The 13672-nt window shown below is 35.0% G+C and overlaps 1 protein-coding gene across 1 annotated transcript; it reads right to left on the reverse strand.

The window, feature by feature from the left end:
• Positions 1–10052: 10052 nt before the first annotated feature.
• On the reverse strand, positions 10053–11129 carry LOC143562815 (uncharacterized protein At1g76070-like). The gene has a single exon (XM_077050517.1). The coding sequence runs from the start codon at positions 10912–10914 to the stop codon at positions 10087–10089; it is 828 nt and encodes a 275-aa protein (XP_076906632.1). The 5' UTR covers positions 10915–11129; the 3' UTR covers positions 10053–10086.
• Positions 11130–13672: the final 2543 nt, after the last annotated feature.

The following is a 13672-nucleotide window of genomic DNA, read 5'->3' on the forward strand; positions in this document are numbered from 1 at the left end:
AAATTTGTATTGTAAAAGCACTCGTGTTGTGGAATAACATTGGCAGGTCAAACCGATAAACCTAAACATAATTAATATGTTTATTCGTGTTAAAAATATCAACCATAACTTGAACACAATCAAAAGCGTGTAATATGATTTTCCTATGAATTTATATAACTAAATGTTACATAAGTATATAGAGTAACTTAGAAGAGGGTTACAGGGTAGTTAAATAAAAGTAAAAGAGATTAAATTGGGAGATCAAATCAAATACAGAGGAGTTGAGTTATCTTGTAGACGCGATGGGCCGGACTGCAATTCTCATAATCTGATTGCAATGCCCAAAAAGAACAAGAACATACTATTAAGTTTCGAACAGGTAACCTCAACTTAAGGGAACATGAGAACATCAGTGAAATGAATTATACAGGACAAATTCCCAAAATGTTTTGTTTTTAAAGAGATTCTTAAAATGTAATTGCCTAAAAAAACTTCCCAAAATGTTCCCCTAAATCCGTTGTTGGTGACGTATTTGTTTTCCAATAAGTCTGTTTAATTTTTTTTAAAGTTAAAAGCAACATCCCCGCATAGTTTAATTTTGGAACTGAGGTGGACACATGGTTTGATTTGAAGTTTTAGCAATGTTTTAAAAACCGGTATTTTATTTTTATAGGACGAGGCTAAAAAATTGGCACTACCGGTTGAACCGGGTTATACCGGGAGGTTCAACCGGTTGAATAGTTTAACTTGTAATTTTCTATAAATGCAACTTCAATCCAAAAGTAACCCAAAAGTAAATGATTGCATAACAAAAATAATCCAAAAGTTAATCTATATTACAAAAAATAATACAAAAACACTCAATTTAAAAAAATAGTCTTAAAGTTTACACGTTTGAATATTAATTGTTGGGTTAAAAGTAATTTTGTAAAAATAAGGGCCGCAAATATCAAACATTTCTAGGACTTAAAACCGGTTTGCCGGTAAAAAACCGGTATTTTAGAGAAAAAACCGCCGGTACGATATTCCAGCAAACCGGCCAAAAATACCGGACTCAAAATATCGGCCTGCTATTCGAAATCTGATTTAACCGGTTCAGCCGGCCGGTTTGAACCGGTTTCTAAAACATTGAGTTTTAGTTTAAATAAATATTATGATATAACTAATTTTAATCATATGTAGTTTTTTTTATAACTTTTAAAATATGAAGTTTTATAAAATTTAAAATACACCATTGAGGCGCACATAACTTTATCTACGAGTTGACATAACGTTTACTTAAAATCAAGCTAGGTCAAATTTAAGTTGAAAAGTTCCATATAAATTGAAGTACACATTAAGTCAGCATGTTAATAAAAATAAGCTCATTTCAACCATGTATTCGAAGTTTTATCAAACTTTATATATTAATAGCTAACAAAATTCATCATTTATGAGTATTGTTAATTACAATATATATATTTTATGTTTGCTAAGTACAGAGCGACTGGTTCAATGATTTTACAAAATTCGAATTTAGTTTGGACGTCCAATTACAAAATTAGTCTCGAGAGGCATATATCATATATGTAGTCATTTGTTGAATGAACTCTATCCATGCATCCGAAAATGCATTTTTTATATGTTCATTAATGAGATTGATGTATATGTTTAGCTATTATTGTTTTTTTTTGTATTTAAAAAAATTAATGAATGATTGATCAGTATTACTAATTTAATATGATTTTACTTTTAATAACTTTTGTAATCGTCAGTAATGTATGCAGAAAGATATAAATTAATAATAATGATTTGGACTCTCATTATATTAGTTCTCTTTACTTCAACCGATCAATCTACTTAAAGTTGCATGTGACACAAACTAATTCAATATACTATGATAAACACCTATAACTGACCAAAAAATAATATTTGGGTTTGTTTTACCATGTAAAATGCATACTAACAACAAAAATTAGTTTATAGCAACTATTTCGATAATTTTAATAGCTTAATCAATAAATAAATAGTTAAAAACGATTATTTCAATTAACTAGCATAAACTGGCTCGTTATTAATAATATTCAAATTCTTAAAATGTAACATCCTAAAATTTATAATGTTGAATAAAGAAAGTTATGTTAGTGATTTCGCGTTTTTAATTATTAATATCGGGTAGGAGCGGATCAGAGACTTGGATTAATTGAGATGGGTTAAATGAGAATGGGATTTAAGGGATATAAATATCCCCTAAACCCAAAAATATCTTCATTTACATCTATTCCTTCACACTTCCAAAACACACACACACACCCCATACACAAGCCGACCGGCGACCGAGATCCGAGGAGAGAGAGAGAGGCCGAGAGCCGTAGAGAGAGAGACCAAGATCCGAGAGAGAAGAGAGAGCGGTTGGTTGTGATTAAGCAAGGAAACAAGATCCAACAAGCTCAAAAAGGTAAGATTCTTGAACTTTGAAGTTTAAAGATCCAAGCTTTTTAGTGTTAAGTGACCGGAAATGGTCGGGAAGCGTAGTGGGTGATATTGAACCATAGCGGGGGTGTTAAAATCGCTCGAAATGTTGGACAGAAACCAAACAGCAGGCTGTCTGGGCAACTTCGCCTTCATCTGGGCAACTTCGCCTTCAAGCGATGAACTTCGCCTGCAAGCTAAGTTCGCCTGATGAACTTCGCCTGCAAGCTAAGTTCGCCTGATGACAAGTTCGCCTGATGACAAGTTCGCCTGAGGTTTAACCTCGCCTAAAGCTAAGTTCGCCTGAGGTTTAACCTCGCCTAAAGCTAAGTTCGCCTGAGGTTTAACCTCGCCTAAAGCTAAGTTCGCCTGAGGTTTAACCTCGCCTAAAGCTAAGTTCGCCTGAGGTTTAACTTCGCCTGATGACAAGTTCGCCTGCGGTTTAACTTCGCCTAAAGCTAAGTTCGCCTGAGGTTTAACTTCGCCTGATGACAAGTTCGCCTGCGGTTTAACTTCGCCTAAAGCCAAGTTCGTTTAGAAAATAAATTAAAAATCTAATGAAAAATGTGTTAAGACAGTTAATGGAAATAAAATTTTTCCAAGCTGACCTGGCAGCTCGACCCCAGCCAGGGGCTCTGCCCCTTGGACCCTGCTAGGGGCTGCCGCCCCTAGACCCCGCAGCCAGGGGCGCTGCCCCCCGGACCCCCGTTCGTTGTGGGTCATATAAAGATAGAAATACATTATGAGAAGTGATAGTTAATTGATACGTATACTTGTTATACAGTCAGCCGTGCACAACTGAAGAAAGGAATTACGATTAACGGTGAACGTAACCGTGTTCAGGTGAGTTTCTAGCCCCATTCCTTATTATGTTTTCGGGGCTGTGTGCATACTTGATGTGTTGTTAATACATTTATCCTAAGTGATAAGTGTATGCCCTATGTGATATATGTGTTATGTAAGAATGATTGCTTGATGGTACGTGAACGATCTTCGGATATTGCACGTACTGTCAGGTTGTAACGCTAGGTATAGGTAAGAATGTTATGTATGTTATGTATATGAGCATGGTAGTGATAATAGAAGAAAGAAATGATAATGTATGGTTGTATGGTTACGAAAAGGGTACCGAGCCCTAATAATACTTGAGGTATGATGTATGGTTGTATGGTAACGAAGTGGGAATCGAACCCTTCTAATATTCGAAAACTAGGGACCAGACCCTTATAATATCTGTGATGATAGGGACCAGACCCTTATAATATCTGTGATGTTAGGGAATCGAACCCTTCTAATATTCGAAAACTAGGGACCAGACCCTTATAATATCTGTGATGATAGGGACCAGACCCTTATAATATCTGTGATGTTAGGGAATCGAACCCTTCTAATATTCGAAAACAAGGGACCAGACCCTTATAATATCTGTGAGATTATAGGGCGAAAGGCTCTTTAAAAAGTATGATTATGTATGTAAGGAAAGTATGAAGGTAAAATGAACGTATGATTATGTATGTAAAGAAAGTAAGAAAGTAAAAATGAAGGTAAGAGCACTTAGGTGTATATGAAAGAAAGTTAAGAGATTAAGTATGAAATGTAAGAAGGTATTGTATGATTATGTGATTAACTAGAACTCACTCAGCGTAGCTGACTTTTAGTATGCACGCAGGTGAGTAGGATGAGGCAGCTCGCTTGAGGAGACACATGGCACTGAACAGGAGTCTGGCATCTGAAGACTTACGTTGTTTTAATTTTAATGTTTTAATGTGGAAGACAAGGGATGTTTTGGGACAAGTTGTGAAATATTGTAATGTTTTATGAAAGTTTTATTTTCCGCGTAAATGTTTTAATCAACTCTGATAGCTAGAACTGTGTTTATGAGTAAATCCAACACGAAAGTAGGGTTACCGGTAACGGGGCCCTACTTATCCAATACATGCATATAACTAAGACTTGCTTACTCACCCGTGTACTTATCCAAATCCAACAAAGCCGGCAGCCGCCTTTGAAAATTTATCTGTTTTCTACACGACTACCCACACCACACACACACACACACACACAATTATTTGGTAAAAATGCAAGACAATCCCTAAGACCACCCGTAGTGGGTGAGTTTTGTGTAGCGTTTAGGAGGAAAACGCGGGGGGTACACCGCCCCCCTGCGTTATATGATTTTTTTTTGCTACGTTGTATACAAAACGCTCATAATGGCACAAAACTCAAATAAATAGACCGGTGCATGGTTTTCCCCGCATGATAGGGAGTGTAGATTGCATGCGTTGGGACTGGGTTAATTATCCAACTGCATGGCGAGGTCAATTCATACGAGGTGACCAGAAGGGACCAACGGTCAGCCTTCAAGCGATCGCTTCATACGACCTTTGGATTTGGTCGGCATTCTTTGGTGTTCCCGGTTCCAACAATGACATAACCTTCTTAGAGCAGTCTCCTATGATGGAGAGTTACATATCTGGGACCGTTCCCGTCGCTTCGTTTTGGGCTAACGATAACTTCTACCATCATGGGTACTATCTGGGTGATGGAATATATCCACAGTTCACGATAATTGTTAAAACATTCAGAGACCCGATGGATGAAATAAGACAGTATTTTAAGAAAGTTCAAGAGTCTGCGAGAAAGGATATCGAGAGGTGTTTTGGTGTTCTTCAACAACGATGGCATTATGTTAAATATCCTTGTCGTCTGTGGTCTTTAGAAAGAATGAGATGTGCTATGTATGCGTGTATCATAATGCAAAACATGATCATCGAGAACGAGGGGAGAGCAATATGTCCAACTTTCATACCGGACCCGGATCCACCACGGACTCCGGCAAGTATGGAGCACGACTCAAAAACTCGGATTCCGTGCGGTCAAGAGAGATACATAACGCACTAAAGGAGGATTTGGTCCAACATCTTTGGATGTATCGACCTCTGCCTGGTGAAAACGATGATCAAAACGAGGGCAACAATGAAGACGATGATGAAGACAACGACGACGATGGCGAAGACGATGAAAACGACGACGAAGAGGGCGAAGACGACGACGACAACAACGGCGAATAGTTTTTTTTATTTTCTTGTAATATTTATTTAATAAAATATTATTGTTATTTGATTATTTTTATTAAAAAAGAAAAACAAAAAGTGTAAAAGTGACTGGGCGCCACGTGACGCATAATGCCTGGATGTGGAGAGTTATGACTACAGCCTGTTTTTGTACAAAACCATAACTCTGACTGGGCGCCACGTGGCGCATAACCCCTGATAGTGGAGCTTTATGATTACACATGGTCTAAGACTTAAACAATAAACTTTAATTAATTGGTTACAAAATGGAAAGTTATAAGTTAACTTCTACTATGTTCATATACACGTAAAGTATTGAATGATTATTATTTATATTGCTAGTTTTCATTAATAAAAGTTTAAGAGTTACAAATATCAAATCTTGAACGCTAAACTCAATATCAAAATAATCACAACCATGTATCTAAATATTAAACATCTAAAGTTGGTTTAATCTCTTCTAAATGAATGGATATCTCTTGATGTCAATGCAATAATATGTCTATGTATTTTATTATGTACACAAATAAAACCAAATTATTATTCAAATATAAAGATTATAATAGCAAAAAAATTATATTAGATTGCATATAATGAAGTGATTGACAACGAGTTTTGTATTTAAAATACCAGAAAAGAAGTAACATATAATGTGGTGCTTATTATATTCTTAAATCCTTAATTGATTAGTGTTTCCCTAACAAATTTTAAAACGTATTGGGAGTAAACCGACAAACACAATTTAGTTAAATAGTCGTTGATGACCACATGCATGAATAATTAAAAAGGAAAAGGACAGATCTATCAACCTAACTTTATGTTTTAACGGGCCCAAGGTAAAGCCTTTAAAACCAAGTGATCTTGTTGAGTTTTTTTCTCGTAGAATTTATCCCATCAAAATTAAGTGAGTATTTTTTTCTCCCTTTGCTTTTCTTTTTTACTGTTGGTCTCTAATAACTAACTAGTATCATTACCTGTGCGTTATGACAGACGCGTTAAACCATGAATTGCGTTGAGTTTACATTATGCTTTGTTTTAATAGGAAAAATCAGCAATAACACCTTCATAATACCCTAAAGAAACATATAAAACAACTATCATCAATCTATGTGTCCAGAATTGTGTTCGTATACATAGATAATATAATATAATTATCTAATTAATGATGAAATCGTAAGATGATACTTACAAGGCTTTGATTTATAAAAATCATGTATACAATAGCAGTCGAAGAGATTTTTTTTTTTTTTTGAATTGAATGATTAATTTTAAGTGTGACTACTATATACGTAACATAGAATCCCCAAACAACATACATGAACCCTAAACCCAAATTGCTGAAAGCCCTAGAAGTCAATTAACAACTCCAAAAAACAAAAGGGAAGCCCAACAATGCAGAAAATCGGTATCGGGCCTTGCAAAATAAAAGCAAGTTTGAAGGTGATGGAAATGGATGAAAAATGAATAAAACATGTTAGAGAGTTGCAAATATGGTGTTGGTTGTTGTCGCTGGTGAACCGCCGAATGATGCGCCCTTGCTGGTTGATATGAAACGACCGGTCGTTGTCTTCTGCTTATGGTGTGTAAACCAAAGGAATAAAAAAGAAATAAAAAATAATAAAGACTAATATATAAAAAGAAATTTGAAGTGACCCATATGTATAAAACAAATTGAAGTTTTAACTACACATGTGAAAAAACTAACGCATTTGCACACATGTAAAAAAATTAGTGATTAGGTTTTATGAATATTAACTTTTGTGAGGTAGCTAACACTTGCTTTTTAATATATGTGTCAAGTTATTGTACAAACGGTGACAAAAATGAGAAAGATTTTTAACAAAAAAAACCTCAAAAAAAATATAATTAAAAATTAATAAAAAAATATCATAACTCAAAATTTAATAAAAAAATGAAAAATGTAAAAACGCAAAAAATTTCCACCGTCTTCCTCGTTCTAAAAATAAAGAAAAGAAAAAAAACTCGAAAAAAAAACAATGTTGAGGAAAAAACATCATCGTGTTTTGTGTTTATTTTCATCATTAATTGTGTTTTTTTTCCTTGACATTGTGTCATTTTTTCTTGATATTGTGTTATATTACTCAACATTGTATTATATATTTTTGTTCGACATTGTGTTAAATTTTGCGACATATTATGTCTTTTTTTATATATCATTATATATTTGGTCATTTTTGGCATTGTGTCTTTTTCAACTTTTCTCGACATTGTGACTTTTCGCCGTTTTTTTAACAAAAATGACGGAGTAAACATTTTAGTTTTTTTATTTTTTTTCATTTTTGTTTATATTTTGAGTTATAATTTTATTATTATTATTATTATTATTATTATTATTATTTTGAATATTTTGGTGAGGCGTTTTTGTGTGACCTCAAATTCTTCTCACACTTCTTATTTTTGTCTTCTTTTATGTTTTAACTTTACCATTAATATATATATATATATATAGAGAAAATTGTTCAAATAAGAATAAAGAGTTTCCTAAGAATGGTAAGAACCAATAAATTTTTGACACTTGGCATTACAAATGATGGTGAAAGAACAATTCTAGGAAACTATGTCGGTTATTGGAAATTTTGAATCTCAACGGGAAGACTAAGAATAAATCATAGCTATTGGATCATATTAATCAATGGTTGAGATTTAAAATTACCAATAACCGACATAGTTTCCTAGAATTACCCTTTCATCATTATAACCGAGTTCTTTCACCATATGTTTTAATGCCAAATGTCAAAATTCTATTGGTTCTTACCATTCCTAGAAAACAACTTCTTTTTATTTGAACTTTTTTCTCGCTCTCTCTCTCTCTCTCTCTCTCTCTCTATATATATATATATAGAAAATTGTTCAAATAAAAAGAAGTTGTTTCACATGAATAGTAAGAATCAATAGAATTTTGGCATTTGGTATTAAAACCTATGGTAAAAGAATAATTCTAGGAAACTATGTCGGTTATAATGGTGAAAGAGTAATTCTAGAAAACTATGACGGTTTTTGGTAATTTTAAATCTCAATCATTGATTGATATGATCTAATGGCTATGATTTATTCTTAGTCTTCCTAGGAAACTACTTATTTTTAAGATAACCCTCCTATATATATATATATACACTTCGTGTGGTATAAAACCAAATACTAAAAATATATAGTCAGCAAAATTTCTAAAATGCTATTTTTTTAAAGAGAATCACTTATGTCTTAAAAATCGAGTTAATCCGAAATGTCCCCACTCAAACAGGTCGTCACACTTTGTTTTGAAGTATGACCAACGCGTTTCAAAATCCACTCATAAAATGGCACCTACCACCTAACAATGTGTGAAGCCTCGTTTAATCTCTAACCACATGGCCCCCATTTAAGCTGCCGTCACACATAGTTTCGTCGTTGCGTCCGAATTCAAGCGATGCTATATTTCTTTGAAGGTTTAACTTAATATTTTATTATTATAGTTTTTTAACTCGTATTTTGTTTTATTAGTACTCTATTTATTATAATATCAATACCCGTTTGTTTTTTTAGAGATTTAAGTCTGAATCTGTATACCACATCTGAATGTTAAGAGGTGGTTCAAATGTCTGAAATCTGAATCATTAAGAGGTGGAGGCTAGAGACGAACCTCTAGTCGTCGGAGATGTAGCCTAGTCTCCGGGTTAGAAGTTAATGGAGGCCGGAGACAAACGTATGTTTTTTTTGGGTTAAGAGGTTTTCAGACCCACTAAAAGCTCTTATTGGTTCAGATGCTATTAAGACGCTGAACCTCTTAATGCCAGAAAAAAAACAAACAGTCTCACGTCTGATTACGTCTGACCGAATTAGACGTTTTCCTCTATTCAGAGAAAAGAGGCAAAAACAAACAGGGCCTAAAATTTGGAATTATGATATATCATTCGTGGTTTTTTATTTCCTTTATTCATTTTCATCTATGGTAAAAACATGGTATTGGGCTAAGCTTTTATAGTTTCTTCTTCATTAGCTTTTTAATTTACTAGCTAGTTACATATATTTTTATACAAATAGTGTAAATTGTATTAAATGTGCGAATTAAATAATGCAATTATATATAGAAATAGTGTAATTATATAAAATAGTTATTTTGTATGTAGTGTAATTACATTATCTGTATATATAATTAAATATTTGATTCATATGTTTAACAAGTTAATTTAATTTTTGTTTGATCCAAAGTCTTTGATTTTCAGCTCATGTGTTTTTTTTTTTGAATTTTGATATGGAATAGTTTCAACGTACAAACAACTAATTAATATCAATCAATTTAAAGCAATAGTATTCATTTAATTTGCTATTAAGCCAATATGACATTACAACTCTTTCGAATGAGTGTCACATTATCACATAATAATATTGGACAAATCTCTTCTTAATGATACAACAAAATACACAGCTACCATTTTAATCTTTAAACAAAGAACTTTAATTCTTCATTAATATATCATACAAAATGACTCAAATATTTCTTGCTATTTACACATTCAAGTCATTAAAAAAACCAAAATAGGCATTAAAAAACCAACATTATAATAAAAAAACTAAAAAACTAATTTGCAACAATATGCAATTGCAAAGGTTTAGGTTGAGCCATAGTTCTTCTCTTCCACAAATTAATCTCCTTTCTTGGCTCCAAATTCACACCTCCAACCCTAACAAAATTATCACAAACCCCTTTGTTCCTTTCCATAACCGGTGCCGATGACGGGATCATGACCTCTTCGCCGTCACTACCGTCTCTCTCGTCTTCGGTATAATAATTCCTTTGAGCACAATCCAACGGTGTAACTTGTGTAGTCCAATCGAAACTCGCAAAAGCGTCTCTACCACTCGCAAATCTCTTCATGTTTCCCAAACTCGGAGCCTTAGGAAGATACGACGCCGTTTTGGACTTGTTGTCCTTTGCATCCGCCTTCTTTCGGCTGCTAAATAAGCCCTTGATCCCTTTTTTCTTGCTCTTTGTAACCTTTTCTTTATCTTCTTCTTTGTTGTAACTTGTCACTGGAGTAAACGATGTCGCACGTGAAAACTTATTGGTTTTGGTAGCGGTTTTGGCTGCGTTAGCAGCCGCGGCAGCTGCAGCGAGTTTTCTATAGTGTTTACACTTGACTTGTCCCATACATGAGACTCTTGGGGAAGTAGGTTCGAATACGAGTTTAGGAGAGCCGTTACGGCTCTTCATATTTAGGTGAGTGTCTGATGATGGAACTACGGTGAAGCCGATTCCAAGGTTGGATTTGTGTGGTTTTTCGCATGGTTTCTTGTCCTTAACCGGGCTGTAAATTTGAGGGTTTTGAAATGAAACTGATGATGTTGCTCTTGGAAGATACTTCAAGATTTTGTTGATAGGTTTTCCTGATTGTTTTTGGTGTTCCATGTTAACACCAAAATCTATAACTATATGTATATGTATTATGTATATGTATCTAGCTAAAATATGAACAAATGATTTTGTTTCACTTTGTGTGTTGCGGTACCTATGTATATATATTAAGGGATATATGCATTTGGTTATGTGAGGAAAGAGAGAGGAAGTGAGGTAGTGGAGAGATCAAGGTTTTTGGTCAATGAGGGTAGCTAAATATGACTGAGCAACTCAAGGCATGGTGTATTATTAAAATTTTAATATTTTTAAAACGTTTGAAACGGTATAGAAGTAAGTACACAAAGGGTACTTTAAAAGATGTTTTGATCACCGAATTGAAATTGTCCAGTTTCACAATTTATGACATAATTATGGTGTTTTGGAATTCAAATACATGTATTATTACGTGGTAGTAGAACTTGTTCAACTTAAATCAGAGTTGAATAGAGGCATTTGAAAAGAAAGTTACATTTCATATTCAATTTTAAAAGATAAATCAAGTTTAAAAACTAGAATAGTAGTTGGTTACATCTTTTGTTTATCTAAGTTTATAATTCGTTTCCTAAGGCAACCTTTAGGAAAAATTGGCGCAATCTTTATTACACAAAAAAGCTGCATTAGGTAAAGTTGCATTAGATCTACTACAACCTTTTTGTTAGATAATGCAACTGTTTCTTTCAAATGCAACCATTTTAAAGGAGAATACAAAAAAAAATTGAACAAGTGCATTATCTAACAAAAAGGTTGCGTTAGGTCTAACGCAACTTCACTAATGCAATTTTTTTTTGAGATAAAGGTCATCTTAGACCAATTTTTTTTATAGTGACATCTTTTTTTTATCTAAGTTTATAATTCGTTTCCTTTTATGTTGGAGTATTCTCCTTTTTATATCCGATGTACTTGATCTTTTATTTAATGAAACAACATAAAATGATAAAATGTTCTGTACCAATTCTCTATGGTATCAAAGCGTGGATCCAACCACACCAAGAACCCCTAAACCTTAGTTAGGCCGCTATATCTGGCCAACGACAAAGAAAAAACAAAGAGTGAACCAGATATTATCAATTCAAACTCACCCTATAACATTCATGCATTAATTTACCCCATACTAGCGCATGTCAACTGAAGAAACACGGATCCAATCCCTGGGTACGGGTCCTGGATCCAATGAGTACATAGGGTAAAATACGATAATTACAACCACGATATGAGTATAACTTCCCAAAGTCCAATGACCAGAACCTGCAAAACAGATACCGTGAGTCTCGTTACAAGAAGGATAAGAGGGGGGTCTTCTTGTAACCACCCTCCGGCGTGAGAATCAGTAACGTTCGTAAACGGAGAAAGTACTGAAGTATAAAGACTAGTGTAGTCAGAATATATGTGAGTGAATGAATACCTCATACCGTTTGACAAGGTATATATAGCCGAATGATGTAGGAATGTGATTGGGCCAGCTGTCCTCTTCTAGAAGATCTTTGATAAATACCTGGATACGTGTCTTCTCATGATAGGTTGAGCTATACGTTCCATGTGCATGGGTCTAACAACCTCGACACATGTCGCCCAATGATAGGACGGATCGCACTCTGGCCATGTGCACGGTTATAACAACCTGGGCAGGTGTCCTTTGTTCATTGGTTGATATGTCACGTATTCCCCAAGTAAGAATCGTGAACCTTCTTCTAAAGGGTAATTAATTGGTGACAGCTGTCCCGCTGGCACTGTCTTCCAGTTGTTTAGGCGAACAGATGTCCTATTTTGCGGATGACTTTTGAGGGTGCCAGGATGCTTCCGCGCGTGGTATGAGGACGTTCCTCCTCTACCGTGATATGCGGGTGATCCGTATGTCCCGCGGGTGGCGTATTAGAGGTTCCTCTGTGACCCGCGGGTGGTACTTAAGGGTATTTGGGTCTTTTTGGTACCCTACCTCTATAACTACCGGTGTCGAAGAAGACGTATTGGGAACGATAGTGTCCGAAAAGGGCAGTGATGATCAAAGGGTTTTTGTTGTTTAGACCCCCCTTAATTCGAGGGAAGATCACTAGCTCATTCTTCCACTCCTCATCATCGGATTCCTTCCTCTTTTTCCCAGTGTCGTACCTGCCTTGTATCACATGGACGTTCAAATCTTTAACTTGCTTTTTACTCGGACCTTGGTTGTCCTGAACGGGAGCTTTACCATTGTCGGGTTTCCCATTTTTCACCAAGTGCCCGAGTTTTCCAGACTTCACAGCCGCCTCAATTTCATATTTTGATGTTCTACACTTGTTCGTATTATGACCAATGTCGTCATGATATGAGCAATGCTTCTTGTCGTAAAAGAATTACCTTCTTGACAGTGGCTGTGGCTTTCTAAATTTTACATTTTATGTAGTGAGAATTTTGGCGGGAGTCTTTGAAAGAGGAGTCCAATTGTTGGGACCCCGGTTCGAGGGTCCAGCTATGTTTTTGTTGCCTATGAGGGATCTTGCATCAAATGGTTTTAACACTTCCGTACTTGGCTGAAGTCTCGACCAGATAGGGCCTTTCGCCTGTCTATTAGGTCTCGGAGTTTGAAACTCGACTTTAAATTTTTGTTTCGGATTACCATTCCTCAATGTTTTTTTCAGTGTTAGCGTACAACTTTGCCGCAGTCATAAGATCGTCCCACTCTTTTGGCATTCCGTCTCTGCCAATGAGTGTGCGGACTAAATCATCACACTTGACATTTTTACGGAAGACACCGCGAAACATGTCTTTACTGATTCCGCCAATGTTTAGACTT

This window comes from Bidens hawaiensis, unplaced genomic scaffold, assembly GCF_021521415.1.
Source record: "Bidens hawaiensis isolate Kalapana, Puna unplaced genomic scaffold, B.hawaiensis_p1.1 tig00021177_1, whole genome shotgun sequence".
Taxonomy (NCBI): domain Eukaryota; kingdom Viridiplantae; phylum Streptophyta; class Magnoliopsida; order Asterales; family Asteraceae; genus Bidens; species Bidens hawaiensis.